Genomic DNA, 20691 nt, shown 5'->3' on the forward strand with positions numbered 1-20691 from the left:
TAATAATAAATAAATATATATATACACGCATGCTAACCATAAGACCAATTTACATTATCCGTAATTATGCACGAGTATTGCATACATGAAATGCAACATGAATTTAAAATAAACATGTTGCATATTAGGAAGTATTTAATGGAATTAAATCATGTTCGGAACATGTGAACAGATTAACATAATCAATATTTGCAATAGATATCATAGATATCAACAACAATCGGGCATTTCAGATCTGATTATATTATTCGCCTTTGTTTTGCATTTACGTTGTTAATAATGAAATTTTGCTTAATCCGTATTAATGATACAATGCAATTATAGCAATTTCGAGCATTTTCATGAGCAAATTCATGACGTCACAACAAAAACGACATATTACCTTACATATAATTTTATCTAAGTAGTAAGTGAATATGTGTCTTCTAATTATTATCATTTATGCAATGGCGAAAATTTGGTAACTGGTATTATAATTGTTTCTCGGATGTCTCTATGAATGTGAATAGCCATTAAATAATCATGTAGCATTTGGTTTATTCCAAGTTGGGTCAGCGAACATTATCCGATAGGACTCCATGTAACATTATCTTTTGAACAATTTACCAACATTTTATATAATGCGTGATATTTATTCACACGTAACTTACCTCGCATCGCGCTAATTACGGCCGTTAAATTTAATCGAAAAGCGCCACTCTTGTGACATAAGAGCAATCTACAAATTAAACATGTTCGTTCATTGCGAATCTGTTAATACCTCGCAACGATTCGTTCAATGCTGCCCTCCAATCAAAAAAGCGGGAAAACAACACGCAACGAAGTCGGTGTAAAAAACGTTCCTGTAATTTAAAAGCTACGAGTATCGATGTATTTATTCGGCGGAGAATCGGCTTTTATTTATTATTTTCCATCTGCCCGTTCAATTTCGTTCCGTCCGGCCGTACGGGCCGGAAACAATGGGAGCCCGACATCAGCAGCCGGCAAAACTCGCGTCCAAGCGCGATTTTGTAATATGTGGGTCAATCGTTCGCCGCGGGGGACGCATGCATATCTCGCCGTTTCACAAAGGCGGGGACAAAGTATTGTCTCAAACAGTCGCGGAAATTCCGACCGAAGAAGCGGCTCCGAGAGAGACTGCCGGATTCACTCCCTTCCCTCTCTCTTTCTCACTCTCCCTCGCTCTCTTTCTCTTCTTTCTCTCTCTTCCTCTCTCTCTCTCTACCCAGACAAGATATATGGAAACGTGTGCGTACAACGAGCGGCGAGCAACGGGCGTCGTGACGACTGCCAGGAATTTAATGAGAATTGGGTCAATCCGACGTATATATCCGCGCGAGCGCGCGCGCCGCGGTTTATTAACAAAATGAATACGCCAACCACTCTCTCTCTCTCTCTTTATTTCTCCTCACCCCGTCTCCTCTTCTCTTTTCGACTGGATTGCGAACGGCACACCGTGATCCAAGATTGAAATATGGACGCAACATGCGTGTACGAATTGCGCTCCGTGTATTATTTCAAACGGAATTAATTTCGCGCGGAACAATAAGTTCCGCCGTGCTAGACGGGGCGAAAATTGTTATTTAAGAAAATACCGAGCCGGGAGAACTTCCGTCGACAAATAGTTAGGAGTCGGTTGACCCTTGAGCGCCGCTAAATTTATGGATGAGGTAACAATAGGTGGCGCACCAATTTGGGACTCCGACTTGTAAGCCGTCCGTGCCGCTCTTGTCGCGACGTATTTTTATTTTTCTGCAGTATTTTTTGTGGTGTGCATCGAGTTTTGTCCCGCCGAAGAACAGAGTAACCGAGGGTTAATTAGAACGATTACACAACGTCGAGCTATATCTGGAAAGGGAGTGCATAAAGAGGGAGGGAATTAAGAGAGGGCCGAGTAAGAGATATTAATATCTCGCGTCTCATCGTCTCACCGACCGGGTCGTAGAACCACTACTATTATGTCGATACACACAAGCGCTTATAGCAACAATGCTGAGGCAATTTCTGGCGAATGCAGAGAGACGATTAGCATTAATCTTACTCACACGCAGGTACGTGTGATCGTTAAGCCGTGGCAATAATTGCAATCAACTTGTCGTTTGTAGAGCACTAAATATTCCTGATTTAATCGCTACAATTTCCCCCGCGCGAATTATTAATTGTTCTACCAATTATATTATCATTAATTCAACCTTTTATACGCGGTGAAATATTAAATTTAACCGTACTTTGTTTTATTAATTCATTATAATGTAGTGAGAACTAATTTGACGATTTCTGTGCCAATTAGATTTTCTACGCGACTGTTTTTTTTTTACTCGCAGAAAAATTGTCGGTAGAATTTCATCGGCCATATGTTAACGTGACTTATACGCGACAATTGGTAGAAAAACACCAAAACTGACATACGCATGGTAAATCGACATATCTGTGTTTCTCGACTATAAAGTACTGAAGACTAGATCGTTAATCCTCAAACATCTTAAAAAATAATTACTTGCAAGGAAATATGTAATAATTTCTACAAGATTAACATGTATTTTGGTGGGGAAATGTTGCTGATTTGTATCCATGCACATAAATTTTAATTTTACACCTTTACCAAAGCTTTAAGAAAGCTTGCCCGAAAGCAAAATTGTCGGTTTGTCGGTTTAGCTCCATCTATGGAAAAGACTGAGACAATACATCACGTAGCAGATAAATACGCATACCTTCCTTTCTGACATTCTCTCTCTTCCTCTCTCTCTCTCTCTCTCCCTCTTTCGGAGAAATATATCCCTCTACTTTCTCTTCCCATTCGGAACCATTTATCACCGGATCGGGACTATTTACCTACGCGACAGATTCGATCACGAGAATATCCGTCAGGCTCGTCCGTTTGTTCGCCTTCGACTATCCCGCGCTATCCGTACTCTCGTTGGTCGAAATAAACTACTATCACCCGGCTCTTGTTGTCGCGTCGCGTCTCGTCGCGTCTGCATCGTATCGCCTTCCACCGCCCAATTCCACCGTACCACCATTGTCTTCGTCCGCAGGATCGCGTGCTCGCCGATTCTACGGCTTCGTCCGGCTCGGCGGGAGCCAATTTCAAAGAACAATATCAGTTCTACCACGATGGTGGAAGCGCATCTCGTTACCGGCGCGATGTCGTCTTACAACGACGAGCCGGGCACAGTGGCCGTCGTATCCTTCTCCGGTTGGCCTCATCCTCGTCGGCTGGTGCGAGGTCGCTCAAAATGAGAAAGGTCGCGCCGCAAGCACCCCACGACAAAGGCGGTTGAGTAATTTCTAGTAGCGGCGCCGACAAACATCACCGAGATTGCGGAGTATTGCCGTGAGAGAGAGAGAGCGAGAGAGAGAGAGAGGGAGAGAGCTTTCGTTTGCGCTTTTACACTCGAGAACTCGCTACCGGCACGACGACGACTACTACGACGAGGAGAAACGCGATCTAACGGCTTCCTCTTCCGAATTTTAATTGCTAATTGAAAGTTACGGCCAACGAAGGGTCCGCTCGTCGTTGCGCGCCCTTCTCGAATGACAATCCTTACCCCGACCATTGTACTTAGAACGAGGATCCATCGTGATGAGCAAAAAGAGAAAGATGAGTCGATAGGATTTTATATTCGTAAAAAGAGCGGGACTTATCTCTCTGGGACGACGCATTTAAAGCGGTCCATCTTCTCGAGCGAACACTCAGAGAAATGTTTTAGTGATAGCAGCTAAACTTCATTAGATTAGTTCGAATTTTACCGTCATTGCTAAAAGTCGGCTTAGTTAGGGATAAAACGTATTTGCTGTGTGGCACAATTTTAAGCGGGGGAAAATAATTTTTAGTTATAGCGAAATCATCGTTGCTATTGCATATTCGTTACGACAGCGATAAAATTTAATTGACGCGATTAAATTAGCGGATTATTCGTAGTTAGAGCAGAAACGGATTTCTTGCCAGGATAGATAAATATTCTGCTGAGTGAATTTGTCCTTCGTGGGACACGTTAATTTGCTGTTCAAACAAAATAGCGTTCTCCTACATTTACTAATTTATTTTTACGGGAAAATCATTCGTAGATTCCTCAGAATAATTCAGCGAACAGCAATCGGTATTATTAACAAATCGTCTTGCCGTCCATATAGTAGCCGGCAGATTTTGCTGCGGCAGCATGAAATTTCCTGCGCCAGCACAGAATTTTTCACCGCGCAAACAGCTAATAAATTTAGCTGCGGCAGGAAGAACGACGGTCGGCTGTCCCAATTTCAAAGACACACGTTTGCTGCCGCAGCTCCTATGGCTAATTCTCTCCCTGTGAGTGAACGATCGGATTCCATCGTCGTTCGGCAAATTTTCGACACAGCCGAGTATATCTCGAGTTTCCGCGAATACAGACGCATGTCGCGTGGATTGAATTGGAAATTATAAACACGCTTAGTGCGCATCTTACGCGGTCGTGCGCGGTCGTAAAGTATAAATCAACGAACCGTGTGACGTATCCTTAAGGCGACCTTAAGGGGAACTTAAAGCGCGCGCGCACACGCTTGAAAGGTCTCGTGCAGCTTTGAAGGAACGCGAGAAAAACTATGCCTTTCCAGTTACATATATATATATATATATACTTATATGCACGCGCATGTACACACACACACACACACATACGTTGCACACTGCACGCCTCGTTGGAAATGCGCTCGTGTGTAATAACAATAAAGCGGGAACAGAAGTTGCCTCGACGCGTTTTCGAATCCAGCGTGGTGGTGACCGGAAGTTCCCGGCGGGGAAGCGAGTCACCAGCGCCGCAGGAAATGACACCGCCGCCCCGCATTTTCCACCTCGCCCCGCACCCCGATGCCCTTCCCATTGCAATCATTTGAAGTGGTTGGACGATTTTTTTTTATCCTTTTTTTCCTCCTTTTGCAATGTGATCGCTCGAAATGCACTCATTCGCCCTTTTCAGATCGACACTCCTCGATACAAAGTGGCGATCCTGTTCCTTCTTTTTTCTTTTCTCCACCACGTGAAACGGCACACTCTGAACGCCCGATTTTCATATCTCGGCTCTAAATAACGCATTCGATCAACTCGAAATAAAAAAAAAGGGGGAAATATATACGAATTACATGAAACACGATTGACGCATTTTTGTGAAACCGATTGATCCAGTTGAGATCCGAGAAATCGCAAATCAAACGGCACTGGCACGTATGACGGCTGCACGATATTGGATATCTCGGTGAATTGGAACGCCCGGTTTCGACGAATTTAATACCGCTCGATCAGCTTTTCAATTTCTATTGATAATATTGTTTGGACATTAATTTAACTCGCTGAAGGGGGCGCGTTGCATGAAATATGTGCGTGAGATCGCCGATTCGATGATTCATTTGGCAATCGGTACCTTCGCACGATTTCACATATTTCATTACGGTCTTCCTTTGTTCCGTGAAACCAAAAGGCCATTATTAATCTATATCTGTATCACTACGACGCGGGTGATATCACCAAATAATATTTAAATGTCACCGACATGTCGCAAATTTTTCTTTTTTTTATTAAAAGTTGCAACTCGGGCATATTTGAATGAAAGGAATATACACGTCCGCGCGTGTTCTGTGTATGTCGAATGATACATCTGCGAATTCGGCCTTTTTGTAGAATATTTTTTTATCAAATTTTTTTAGCGCCGCCTTTTACGCTATTTCGTGGAAAAAAAAAGATTAATGTTTCGTAAAATGTTGGAAATTTATGCAAAGATCCTGAGCAATATGTCACGCATATTATTCAGACACGCACAAGTTACAAGTACAACACACGCGCAGGATGCAATTCTTCCTAAGTTATTTCGAAAAATATTTTTAATTTCTGCACGCTACACGGGGCAAATACATTCGACGCGTTCTCGCGTTGAAGATAATTCGCTCGGAGTAAAAATTTTGCGACAGGGCGAATGTAAAAAAAAAACACCGTGCCTCTATGCGAACCTGTTTTTTCCCACCTATGCGTACAAATTATGGGTTTTAAGCAACGTTTTTATGTGCGGCTCGCGAATAGACCGGTAACTTCTCGTTTGTTCTTTTATTTCTTTTTTTTTCCGCGGCAACGAACTATCAGTGGGAAAAGATACCGTGTTATGTACTGTTTTTATTTTTCAACAAAGAGATCATTGACAATCTATTTCATAACTTTAAGTCTAGAATCGATTAAACGGCACTTGGACGAATGTAATCGATAATTTTTCAATTTAAAATATTGATTATTAACAAAGTTATCGTGTAAAATATAAATGGAAGGCGGATGACATCACTTTCTCTTTTGTCACAAGTCAGAGCACGAAAAAGCGATTACTTTTTCATAAGTTTTGTAACGTTATGACTGCGTTCCAATATTCATTGCCAGTGCTGAGAATCTATAGTATACGTAACATAAACTATAGTTTCAGTGCTGACAGTGACTTTTAGAAGATGGTCTATGTAAGTTTGATTAATATTCTCTTCTTAAAGAGTATCAAAACTGTATATCTAGAAACTGTATATTTATAAATATTTAGTACAGATTTGTGGAGCTTCTTCGTATTGTACTAACCATAACCTTTCTAACAATATTGTCACGTACCAACTATCTTAAATTTGATCTTCCCGATTCGCGTATGCATATTTTCGCGGCGGGCGATTTTTGTCTACGTAGCGTTGCTCCCGCGTTTTACAATCGCCGTTTATTTTCGAATCATTAAGTAACGCATTTGGGTAACCGTAGAGGAATTCCATCGTTTTCCGCGACGTGGCGAAGCACTCGCCGAATATAGCGCGTGCTGCGACCGTCGTATTTCCTTAAAATTACCTCCCGCAGTCGGTTTGCCTCAATTTTACCGCGCGAGGTCGCGCTTATGTCGTTTTAAAACGGTCCTTCTCTCTCAACGTCACCGCTAGTTCGAGGATTCCGCGGCTCCCGAGCTTTTTCTCTCCTTTGTCACCTGCTCCGTATTCTTCGGCGCACTTTTACGTCCCTTCATTTGCCCTCAAGAGTCTGCGCACCTGCCACGTGGATTTATTCGAGCAGCACGTGCGCGAGCGTCCGTGCGCGCATTTCCTGCTGCTTTTGTACGCGCGTAACAATGGATATTTTAACCGGACACTACGACCACGAAATGTAAGACCAAGTTACGGAGATCGGCGCTTTTCGACGAAGGCATCTGCCACGGGAACTTAATTACAACCCCGCTCTTAAGTTGTAAATTCGTGCTCCTAATTAGACTTGAAAGCGGAACTATCGGTTACGACGAAATGCGGGAAATGGATACCGAAAGCGTCTGTTAATTTTCCCATGGGTTTATTAGCTCGCTGTACTGTTCGGATCTACATGTGTTTTTCATTGTGTTTTCCGAGATTAAGCTCACGGTAAGATGGTAGCTTAAGAGCCGTCGTGTTAGCGCGGGTTATACTTGAACTCCAGATGGAACGATCCTAAATTCTCTTTCGTATTAAAAAAATTGTACGATACCGCCGCGGCGAGGAAGTAGAACACTTTATTACAATGTAAAATATTATTACTGTCTCTTTTTTATGACTGGTATGCGGTAAATTGCCGGGTTCGTTGCCTACCGCACGTTATACTGCGTGTCTGCGGGCTAAAATATTTATTTCGCGCGAAAACAACGGCCCGGAGAGAGGAAGAAAGAGAGAGAGTTCACTGAAATTTGGAATCCGACGTTACATTTATAACAATTAATAAAAATTCAATTATTCACGAATGTTTAATGGAAATGAATATACATATCGGCTCGCGCGTTTTTTCCTCTCTCACAACTAAATACGCTGTTTACAAACAACGTACGCCGGATACATCGAATTACGCGTTTCAAAATTTTCAATAATGGTGTTTTTCACACCTCTCTTTCTCTCTCTCTCTCTCTTTCACTGTATTTTCGTATCTCTTTTTCATAAGTCCTCAGATTTAGTAGATTTACGTCGCGCATGCTCGCGATGCATTCCTCGCACATTGTAAGCGAGTAATTTTCAAGTAGAGCTGTGCTTTCCCTAAGATGTCGTCGTGAGGACGCTCGCGTCTCACTTTAACCGCAAATCGTGTCGAAGGTTGAGTCGCTTTTCTTTTTGCGAGGGCAGCGGGTCCACAATTTCGTTGGTAAACGCGACAGGCGCGAACGTCGCCGGGGCGCTCCGTCATCGCCGACATTCACACCTCAATTACCCAAATTTATATTCACGACCGCGAATACACCGGACGCGGCCGTAAAATCTCCAGGAGGAGCACTCTTTCACTCGCCGTCTATCACTGCGCATAAAAATTTCTCCGTGCGCGCCCGTCCGCCCTTCGCCGCCTCTATTTTTTCGCGCACCGCCGCGTATATGGGGTGTACGTTTCGTTAGATGTGTGTCGAAAATATTACCTTTAGTTTACGAGATCGGTAACTCTGTAATTAACTTCGTTACGTTCCTTCGTTATGATGGATCAGCCGATATTACGGTTTTCATTAAGACTCTCAAATATTCGGATATCTGATTATCTGGGTATCGAAGTGTGTCCCGATTCGACCACTCAAATACTATTCGAGTGTGTGTGCATTATTTATCACGGAATTTCATTCTACGCAAAAAGAAAAGCAAACAAATTTTGTCCGGAAAATATTTTCGTACAACCTCTATTTTTAAGATATTTTCAGAAACAACTTCAAATTATTTGTTCTTCGATAATTTTCTATTCGAATTCTATCAACTTGAGAAAAAATGGCGAGATACAAAAATTCTTGATTTTCCTCTCATAGATCTCTGAGAATTTTTTCCCGAATTTTTTATCAACTTTTTTGTACTCCATTCACCAATATAAGGATATGACATCACTTTGATTTCCTATAAATAATTACTTCTGACGTCACCTTGATTCCATCTTGACTTTTATGACTCTTCGTTCTGCTTGGGAATGCATCCACAGTCTCTCTCTTTCTCTCTCGTCAGGCGGTCATAGCTGGTTATTATTCCGCTATTCGGTGTAGCGCCGAAACGGGAGTCATCACGGGACATTCCGGGCCACGGGCGCGATCACGAATGTCTTATATATCGACGCGCGAACTGTCGACGTGCCAGAATTCGGACCATCGAGCGCGCTGCGCCACGCCGCGGAACAATTCGCGCGGGCGATGATAACCGGCACGCGGCGGACAAAAAGACGGGGGACACCTATTAATCGTGCGGGATTTTATCTGCCGCCGACGTTGCAGAAGGGACCGGCTGACTCGCGGGGAGTCGGGGGGGGNGGGGCGGAGTAAATCCCGAAGATGGAAATTGTTGGACCGCGTGTCCTAGAAATACTATCTCTCCATCCGCGAGCGAATATCCTCCCCGGCGGATTATTGCACGAGCGGGACTTCCACGCGTGAAGAATTTTCCTGTTCTCGGAAGGGCTTCCGGAAGCGTGCTTTTCTCGTATTTTCGGAAGCTTCGCCGCTTCGTCGCTCAAAACGTCATCGCAACTGTGGCAATAGCGGTGATCGTTAAAAGTCGTATTATTAGATATTCCTCGGAACGGAGCTTGGCTGAAACGTCCGGTATTTCCGGGAGACGAGACCTTTGAGATCTTGTTCGGTCTCTCTCGATAAATTACTTCGATGTTGTGACTCTCCTCTCTCGCCGAGTTGGTCACGATTAGTCACACACGTCCGAGCGGGCGCAGATCTCTAGTCCGTAATGCAAACCACGAAGCATCCCTACGAAACTTACAAATGGACTCGATCGTGCATCTGAGAATCTCTTGCGTACGCGACGGTACATTCGTACGGTCGCATATCGGGCGGATATATTTGCGTGGCATCTAGAATCGCGCAAACACGGCCGACGTTCGATCGGATTACCAGTTCCGTAGCTGGCACTGAATTCTTGTCACGTGAATCCTGGAGGCATCCGCTGGAAACTTTAGTCGTCGGTTAGACACCGATCCATCGGCGAGTATCGACAGCGCGTCGCGGTTAATTAAGAATTTCGCGCGGAACGCGGAGAAGCCAAGTCCAACTTTGCGACGCGACGGAGAAATTTGTACTTACAGTCACCGGGGAATACCGTGTGATTGCGACAGTGCATCTTGCACACATATAGCTCACTTATGCGTGACGTTAATCCAAAATCGTTATATTAACGTTAAATTGAAAGGGCGTTCGTTTTTTCGCAGGGAGCTGCGATTTTATTATATCGTATTTAATATATGTCGTTGGGTGATATAGAGTTTTGCATCTAGATAACTAACAAATCTTATAAATCCTTTCATAACGGTTTTACTGTCATCCGCCAATGAGGGTAGGAGTATTTTACAATTGATGTTTGTTTTAATCGAATTATTATCAAACTATGCGAAATAAAGCGTATGTCGGTGACTTCATACGCCGAGGCTCGCCCTCCCTAATATCGGAATTCTGAATTTCGTTGTCGACGTTATTTCAAAAGCAATAACTGAGATATAGCAACGTTAACGAGTTCGGGGAATATTAAAAATGCAATAACGCTTTCGATACCTTCGTTAAAAATCGACTACGGCTCCAATATGCATTACTCAGGTATTCTTTTAAAATTTTAAACGAGAATAATAATTTTTTAGCCTCGAGAAAAAACGGATATGTTTTATGAAAAAGTTCCGCTCCGCGAATATTTTCTGGCGTTCTCCCAGACTCTGACGATGCGTCATATTTTACGAATATTAATTTATACAAACTATATATACGTTACATTTATATGAATGTGAGCGTATGCCTGTAATTATCGGTAATTATTGGATAGGTACTTGAGCAATATAATGAGAAGTTGTGCGAATAAATGATTAAATTTTTATAACGTAATTTTAACGATCTAATATTTGAGTTCGTGCAGGATTCACTCCTCCGCAAAAATTCGTCAACTCGGAAAGTTAGATACGTATCCACGTATACTACGATATTGCGAAGATCAAGAGTAAAGAACTACAATATCCAAGAAGCTTAGCGAGCTTAACGAGGACATGATGAACTCTGGTGGCTCATCTCACGATAATTTTATTGTTCCCCAGGAACAGATTTTACACTTATTTTCGCGAGCGAATAAATCTAAGGGAGAGTTCTTCCCACTGTTACGAATTCCAGTTTGTTACGCGGCTCAACTTTTAATTAAGGCGGTCGATTTTCCTGATATTGCGAATTCAGTCACGCTGCACGATGGAAGCGGAAATATTAAATTCAACTATATTTCTTCCGCGAATCCGATTATATTTACGACTATCGAGGAATGTAATTACCGGGCGTCTCTTTTTTTAATTAAATCGCAATTCGTTCCTCCCGATGTAACAGTTATCCGTTGTTGTTTCCAAATTATAATGTCGCCATGAACGGGGAGATTTATAATTTAAGCGACAATTAATCGTGCTACATATCATTGCAACCGATGCGATCGGTACCAAACATGTAATGGCGACTAATTGAATTATATGCCATTTATTCGCGCGCGGGCCAGCTGAAAAATTCAATTTCCCACCTCCGGGGTGAAAAAGGGATCACATTATCGATTAACATTACGAATGCAACCAATTGGCTACACTGTTTGTTCTTGCTATCATTGTTTAACCATACTTGGCAACTAAGGCAACTTGTTACCAACTCAAGATTAATCGTCCAAAGTCGGAGTTATTTAATTTAACGAACGCGTCAGCATGTTGAAGATTAGGTTCGGATGTCCGGTGTAACAAGAAGCGCATGACAAGTTAGACGGCGTTGTATCATGGCGTAAGGATCGGAGCAATGTTGGTCGAGATTTATATCATTTTTCACAGAAATTGAGATCGACGATGCAGCCATGCATTATGCCGGGAATTTCAATCGGGGATTTTCCAAGAGTTTAAAGACGCCGGAGAGGGAAGCATGTTAAGCTGCCTGCTAAAAGGATACGTCCGCAGAGCAAACTTCGGAGATATGCCCGTTTTCGAGAGATGAAATACGAGAGAGAGAGAGAGAGTAAAGAAAAATTTGAATTCGATGATACACGTACCGGCCATTCGTCGTTGTTTGTGAATATAAATTGCACACTTCGCGTTCTACGGAGAATGACAATATCGCGCCGCGAAATCTACCCACGGGATCTTCCTCCCTTCCTCCTCTTCGCCTCTCTTTCCCGAAACAAAATCACATAACGCGTTTACTTGTGCGAATCGCGAGGGAAAAGATCGCGCGCATATATTTCCACAGCGAACGTGTTATCAAATCAGGCGAGTTTTCACCTTTTGTACACGGACCTCGTGTAGACCGAGGTCTCTTAAATCTTTTAAACAGTTGCGGGGACTTTTCTTCTCTCCAAAGCGCGTAATGTTTCTTTTGGCCGAGTTTTGCGTTGCGCTTACATTGTACATGTGTACTGATTATGAGAAGAGAAGTATATTTTCGTTACTATATACATGCACACGCACACACACACACACACACAACCACAAAAATAAATTATTTAACGGAACGAAACTTTTCCACCGAAGATGTTTCGTTTAGAGTTTGTACTATCTTCGTACTTTTAAGCACTCGCTATATATATGTCGCCTCGATCCTTTTTTACATTTGTTAAACTGAGAGAGAAAAATACGTGGCATTTGTAACTGTAATCGGTAAAAGTGAAAGAATTATAGTTAAAAAACCGTCTTTCCACCCATGTAAGATTCGTATACATTCAGCCAGTACCGATCTCTTAAATACGAAAGCTGGAGATGTCGCTAATGTGGAGCTTAAATAACTCGATGGTAGGAAAGATTGCCTGACGAGCGGAATATCCGAATTCGATTCCAGCCGAGTCTGCCTCACTTTGACGTTTTTCATCTCGTATGACGTTAAAAGCAGACATCTGCAGGTAGGAATAAGCAGGTAGAAACTCAATCATAGATCTGACTTTTCCTTCCACAGCAGGTCTGTGGTTCCTAAGTTTACATCTATATTGTTACTGCTATTTTGGTACTTAAAAATCTATTTTTGCGGCTAAACCGTAAGAAGTTCGCAATTGTGGCGAAGAATAACTATAATTTCCCTCAGTGTATTAGCAAACTTGCTTCGTCATAGCAGCTACGTTATTTAAATGTAATCGTAGTGTTCGTGAACTAATTAACAAATGGACAAAGATTCGATTATCCCCGACCAGACAAATCGCGCACTCACGCGCCGTGTAATTAATTAGCAACAATTGCCCTTGACTCGAAGCAGGGCGCGTGACTCGATATTAATCGGGAAATTTCCCAAAATTGATGTGACTGCGATCGGCAAACATTATACAGACCTGACGAGAGGCTCGTTGTAACACTTCCATTGGCAATACAATGCAGCACGCCGAAGTGCAATTTGCGACGCGATACAGAAATGTATGCCAATCTCGTTAATGGACAATCGAGTGTAGCGCATCGTTTGCTGATTTGTATTTTGACGTCCATCAAAAAACTACTCGAATCGGAATCGCCGGTTCTTTTTTCCTTCCTCGCCTCTCGGCGCGAGGAGTCATTATTCGCGCGCGGCCGTATATTTAACGATGTTTCACCACTGCGGAATGTGGCGCGTGATGTTAATCGCGTCACTGAAATTGCTAAAGTAGCGCGGCCGAGCCGCAATTGACTAATTGTTAGGCGCGAATCAACGATGCAGCTTCTACCGCGAGGTAACGATACCTGTGATCAACAAAGGCCTCATCAGTGTTTCCATTGCTGCATACCGAGACCGGTCCGATAGTTGGTACTGAGAGAGCACTTGGTATGGTGTTGAGAGTCGTCGATATTTCTACCTCGTTCCTGTCCAGCGAAGATTTGACTATTCTTTCTGATCTCTCATTATTTTGCTCTCTCCTTCTCCATTCCCCCCNTCTCTCTCTCTTTCTTTCTTTCTTTCTTTCTTTCTCTCTTACCCTCTCTCTTTCTCTTCCGTTCACTTCGCACTATTTCACATTATTTCAATATATTCCAGAAAAATCATATATGACGTTTATAAATGGAGGAAATATTCGAGGAAGCGGATTTTCCGAGATTTTTCCCCCCACGAGGCAATATTTAATTTCTCGATAAATGAAATTTTTCCTCCCGGCTGGTACCTTTTGACAGATAATTCTTGAGATAGCATCGACGTGAAGGGACGGCATTATTGCAAGGCGGGCGAGCAGGTTACATAAACTTTATGTCTCTAGTTTCCGGTAATTGTGTTTACGATCCCCCCGACATCAATGAGTATCGTTAACGTTTGATTATACGTTGAAAGTATCGCGCGCAGTTTCCACATTCCAGTCCCGATGCATCTCGTATTTCGACTCAATTACCGGCCATAGCAAGAATTTTCATTAGTATCGGGCTCAACGTCCGATTGCCTTGGGGTAAGCCGGACAAATACGAAATTATATATCGCTCGTCGTTTGATTCGCCGAGTGGAAGAAAACAAAAATCGAGGAATTCGGCGATGTTGAAGAAAGCTGATCGCCACCGGCGGAGAAAATTGCGACACGTTTAACGCAGCTGGGCGCATCTCCGCGAATTAACGATGCAACTGATGGATACCCGATTCACACAGTGCAGGATTCACGCGAGCCTCTGCGCCTATCGGCCTTCCTCCTGTCCGTCCGATATCGATCTGCCGCGGTAACAAACCGCGCGTTTGGAGCGCGTGTAAAAAAATAGCCGGAAAGTTTTAGCATAAAAACCGAAACGTGTTGTCATGTCCATCGAAATTGCGCTAAAATCCCGCGCGTTTTGCGCGTGACAACTGGACGCAGTCGCGAAAAGCGGAAACGCGCACGATATTCGGACGCCTGTTGCACAAGTTGGAATTAAATTGTGTTTTCACAAACGCACAAACGGTTTAATTGTGAAGTGGCACGGGATATTTCCCGAGTTAATCTCTTCATACGCCGGCGTAATCGCGCTCGCTTGTTATACCCAGCGAAAACAGGATGATCGGGCTCTCTCGACGATTCCGAAGAAGACGACGTCTCGGTACGTTGAATTTCAGCCGATGGGATCGCTGCTCCGCGAAGTGTGTACCATAAATCGCTCGTTAATGTTCCGTTTGCTGGGAAAACGCGAGTACACGATCGCGCGTATCGTGCACGCGAGAAGAAAGTGCGTACATATGCGTGGATAAAGGAAAAGTACCAAGACCAACGTACCATTTTGTTTTTCAGCTCTAAAAGCCCCGTTGAAGATGTGGGATTCAAATTTATGTGCATGTTCACATTCAGGTATGTTGGTCCACAGAACAACGTAATCCTAAGTTTTCTCGTATGGCTCGGTGACAGAAGATCGACACAAGATCCAAATTGATTTAAAAAGTTCAATACTTACATTATAAAATAGTATCGTCCGATAAATTATTATAGAACTATTTTTTATACTTTCACAACAAAAATATTTTTTCCCTATAAAAACATCTATTTTCGACATTTCAAAAATATTATTTTACAGACCTTTTCTGCGGTCCGTAAAATAATATTTTTCGAATACACATTGGAGTCGAATTTTTTCCGGAACTATCTTTCAACTTTACATCACCCTCTAGTTACAAATCAAAATGATAAAAAGTAAAGAAATTACAATTTTTAAATAAAACATTACCATTCGCGAGACCGACGACTAAATTCTATTTTTTTTTTCTTTTTTTAGCAACTTAAAGCTTGACTTTCTATGAATACGTGATCAAACATTAAAGCAGAAGAGTTACATGTTATTCTAGAATTGCGTCAACCTCTTTCCTTTTACAGTTTTTCAGATATGGAATTTAGCAAATCGCATAAAGTCCATATGACTCTACATACGAATGTTGGAGTGACATTTTAAGTAATGTGCGGTCAAAGGGTTATAAACGAGAAACATAGGTATGTTCATTTTCCATACTTATGTTCGCTTTGGTGTTTCACCTCTATATAAACATATATATATAAACGCGATCCCTTAATGTTTCATTTATTCATCGGCGCTAAGACGTTCGACCTTACTTTAACCACGACGAATCTTTCTCCAGAGCGAGGTGTCTTTCGAGGTGATCCTCTTTGACGAAACTTTATTCATTCCGGTCTCTGTAATCTGACTTAATTAAACTTCCACTTCTCGCCTCGACCCGTCCCGTCTACGGGGCGGATTAGCCGGGCGTATCACCGTAAGTCCATATCGGATCTGGATGTGAATCGATCAAAGGGGAAAAAGAATAAAAATCTTGACGTCCGGTGGATTCGCGCAACGACGTTGTTCAACGTCACGTTTTCTATCTCGACGCGAGCTGGTAATACACAGAGCGCGATAAAAGGGTACGATACGGGACGTTTCGAATGTGTCTTCGTTTTACGTGCAACTCCATTCGTTCTCATCGTTTGATGGAAGTGCGCGCAAGGGTCGCTGCGATTAAACGACGTATCGCGCAAGAACCCTTCGTTTTTATCGTCTTGACGACACACAGAGGTTTTCATTCCAGTAATTGCTCATATAATGTCGCACTTCGCTATCGCGGAGAACGCGGCTATCTGGACGTGACGCAATTTTCACGGGAACTTTCCGCGAGGCTGAGAAACGTTTCATAAAATTCGCTCTACTTTACGAATGTAAACAGTACGATGTCTTTCGCGCGAAAAACTATTTTCATCGCGTTACAACTGTGCGCAATATATCTCCGAACTGGAAAGCTTCATCCAAATTAGAACTCAGAAATAAAATTCAGAATATCATCGTTCGTCAACGCTGTTTGTCATACGCTGTTAAAATTTCAGAAATTTCCTAAGAAAATTAACTTACGAGCCAACTACCTTAATCGGACATACATCGCAGTGTCGAAACTCGATACGACGCGAGTCAGTACTTGGAGTCGTCAAAGGGAAAAGAAAACGGCGAAAGTGCTGAATCAGCTGTCGCTATATGCGTGTATGCTACGTGCACATGGTAGGTTAACTCGGCCGGTGCCTAAATATAGAGGATATACGAACCGTTTATTTTGAAGATGGCGTGAAATTCCGAAGTACAATGGCTTTTTCTCAGATTCGACTACAAATCGGCGTGGTATCTGTATTTCGGCCTTGACTTACATTTTTTAAATTGTCACGTCGTATTTCTGGAATTGGAGCGGCTAATATTATTTTTGGGGCTCTGGGTGAAAAGAAAAAGATACGAAATGTGCTACAGAAACTATTATAATATATATTCAGACGTTAAGATAATAACTTCTTCACTCACAAGTAGTGGCATAATATTGATAATATCAATTTTTAGGAATGATTTTTAATTTTCGATCGATCCATCTTTTTGATAAAAATATTAGGTGTGTAAGTTAATTTTGCACCTTTATATTTATCCATTTCTAATAAATATTTTTAATTTAAACATTTTTTCGTTCAATTATATGTGCTCCACGATTACGTTCAACATTAGATGTCAAAAGGAACAAAAGACGTCATTTTTAATATATGCCGGGAAATTGTACCACACTGCTCCTTATTTTCTACACCTTGCTTCTTCGGATTTTCACTTATTTCGATTGTCACAATACTTAACTGACACATATTTTAAAGGAAATGTTCGAAAATCTATCGATGACTTTATTGATTCAAAAGTATTAAATTTTTATCGCGATGGAATTCGACAACGGTCGCCCGATAAACGGTGTAAAATTATCGATGATATCGGAAATTATTTCGATAATTGAATGACACATTATTCCACATCACTGATAAATAAAACTTGGTTTTCGATAACGAAAGCACCAAATTAATTTACATACCAAATACTTCAATCAACATGTACGAAAAATTACCTTCCGACTACACAAAAGTCCACGAGAAATTCTGACGTTCGTAAATATTCCTCAATCATGAATATGTATCCCTCTAAACTCCAACCATCACAATCGTGATAGTCAGACATTGTATCTATACATAATTCACTATATGCCCAGCCGTCACAACCGTGGCGGTGGATTTCTGGGGAAAGCGCAGAGAAAATCTTTTGTGACTTTTCCCCAAAATTTCAAGAAGTAGTTTCGAGAAGAGAGTAGCGCCTGCAAAAAGTTTGCAAGTAAAGAAAAAAAAAACACACACAGTTCAGGGTCTTAGAGGGATGTAACGAGTTCGAGGGACGATCCCTGGGAGAAAAAGAACGGTGGGCGCGACGGAACTTTCCTCGGTTTGGGACTCGGACATCAACTCGCATTTCGTCGGCTGGAAACCGATATATCGAAGCCGCGACATGCTCGCCGCGCGGCCGCCGGCTGTTCTTACTCACCGAGTACTAGCAGCAGCAGAACTTGTTGCGGAAGCCGGGCCACCATTGTCGGCCCCTCCGCTCGCACATCTATGAATTTAAATCGAGCGATCCTGCCGTGCCCCCTCGATTTGCCCGTCGCGATCGCCAGCGCCCGCCGCAACAACATTCATTTAACGGGTTCTGCCGGGCTTCCACACGTTGGGCGCCGTACACGCCGCTTGTATCGGTCCGCCGGCGCCACGCACGGACTCTTTTCACTCTCTCACGGTGTCTCTCCTCTCCTTCGTGGTCGCGTGCGTGCGACCGAATCTCTCACGGTCGGTTTCACCTCGCACACGGCTCCGACACACTCCGCGCACTCGCGGCGTTTCCTGTTCCACCGCCGGTGCTCACCGGGATCCGAGATGGAGAGAGAGAGAGAGAGAGTTCCGGTGCTCGAGGAGATCCACTCTTGTCGTCGTCCTCGTCGCCGTCGATCGAGGCACCGTGCACACACTCACGCCCGATTAAATCCTAACGGGACGCGATTTCTGAAATTCACGGCGAAATTCAGCGCGAAACCGATTCGCAGCGGTGACTCGCGCGAATCGCCCTCGGCACGCACGCGCGTCCCGTATATATAATAGCTTTTTTCCGTTGTTTTTCCGCCTTCTCGTTTTTTTTCCCCCCCGACCGATCGGAACACGATTTGACCGGGCCGATATTAATCGGTCCGCGGCGCTCTCGCGTGCGGTGGTGGCGGCGATCGAGCGACGCTCGAACCTCGATATCTGCGCACATAAATATTTTAGGGGCACGCTCGCCACGGTAGGCCAGGAGAGAGGTAGATAGGACGGACGGACGGACGAGGTGCCGAGAGATAGACTCGCGGGGAAAATCATTTATATGTGAAATACAACTTGACACCCGGCAGATAGCGCCCGCGTAGAAAATCTCTTGGGAATCTGATTGGGTCCCAGTTGGCCGAAATAATCGCGGATCCTAATTGGCGAATCCACATTGGGGGATCCCCCGATGAGTAATGTTCCGAACGTGCGATTCTAAAGACGACATTCATCGTCGAGTCTCGCGTTTAAGATCGTCTCGAGTACATCCTCAGATACGGACTCATTTTATCGGCTACTTGAAGGTGAGCTCAGTACGGGCTTAAATATAAGATCCGACTATGAATACCTGAAACGTCTTTCAGACATGCGCGCTACGTCGGCTTCATACGAATGAAAATCAGATCTATTTCTCTGCTCTTCGTGTTCTTTAATATTTTAATATTTTTATTTTCTTTAGCACGCAAATTGACAACAATGGTTTCGATAATTTCGAATGTTGACTTAACAATATTGTCTTTTTTAGAGAGGGGAGAATAGAATTTCCAGTTGGTATCGTAGTGGGGTAATTTATTTTGGGGCAACTTTGAGTATTCTAATCCAAATCTGTACTGTATATGGGGGAAAACCTGGACAAATTTTTATATGGGTATATCGGCGCGGTCATAACGGAGGCTACTATTCTACCGAAAGAGAGAGAGAGAGAGAGAGAGAGAGAGAGAGAGAGAGAGCGAGCGCTGTCGATGACAAAAGTTCGAAAGGAGGCGAGAAGCAACGTGAAGTGGGCTAAGAGCTTCACGTGGAGCTGTACGTTCGCGTGTGTGTGCAATATCCCGCGTGTGTGTGTGTGTACGTTTACATGCGAAGAGGGGATGTACGTGTGTGAGCAGGCCGCGCTGCCAGTCGCCGTGGACTTTCGCGACAATTGCGAGCGGAAGAACTGAAGCGGCGATGGTTAAATTGAAAACCGATAAACCCCTTTTCTTCCCGCGAGTTATCCCGCGATCGCTCGTCGTCGTCTCCTCCGCTGCAGTTCTGCCCCCTCTGAAGAAGAAATGACTAGCGACATTCAATTTCCCAAGGAGTGACTTGACCGCGTGCGAATTTCTCCGCTGATAGAGAACGATGTCGCGCGAGCGCGCCGGTTTCGCGCCTCCTCATTCAGATTAACGTTGAAACCCCGACGACCCGCTAGACGTTGCTGCGAACAATATCTCCGCGATATTCGTCAGTTTTATACCGGGATATTCCGCGCACGGCTGGCGATGCGGATTCGAATTTAATCCGCCGGAAATTCGCGCTGCTTCGCGTGGCTACGCACGTAACGTACGAACGCGTCGCGAACTGTGCCGCGAGCGAAGTTACGTCGTGTCAAGCAACGAACAACGGAATAAGGCCGCATGTAATACCGTAATATATCCGAGTGATATTCCGAGCGAATGGCGCAATCGACACCGTCGATTCGCGCACACGTGTGCGAAGGGAACACTCCCCCCTCCCCCCATCCTCCTCTTCGCCGCTCCGTTGCGAATAATGCGCGTCATATTCGGTGAAACGGTGAAAACTCCGCGCGAAATAACCGAGTTAGCGTCAGTGCGGGACTTCACGGCTAAAAACGGCCGATTCGACGTGGACACGAGATACAGGGGGACTTAACCC

The 20691-nt window shown here is 43.5% G+C and overlaps 1 protein-coding gene across 1 annotated transcript in view; it reads right to left on the bottom strand.

The window, feature by feature from the left end:
* The window catches only part of LOC106746426, a 154084-nt gene that overhangs the window by 129279 nt on the left and 4114 nt on the right, over nt 1-20691 (bottom strand). The window contains exon 2 of the mRNA XM_014623032.1: nt 18227-18738. Within this exon, the coding sequence (XP_014478518.1) occupies nt 18227-18374 (148 nt within the window). The 5' untranslated portion in view covers nt 18375-18738. The remainder of the gene's footprint in view (nt 1-18226; nt 18739-20691) is intronic.

Source organism: Dinoponera quadriceps, unplaced genomic scaffold, assembly GCF_001313825.1.
Source record: "Dinoponera quadriceps isolate SergipeBrazil2010 unplaced genomic scaffold, ASM131382v1 scaffold566, whole genome shotgun sequence".
Lineage (NCBI taxonomy): Eukaryota > Metazoa > Arthropoda > Insecta > Hymenoptera > Formicidae > Dinoponera > Dinoponera quadriceps.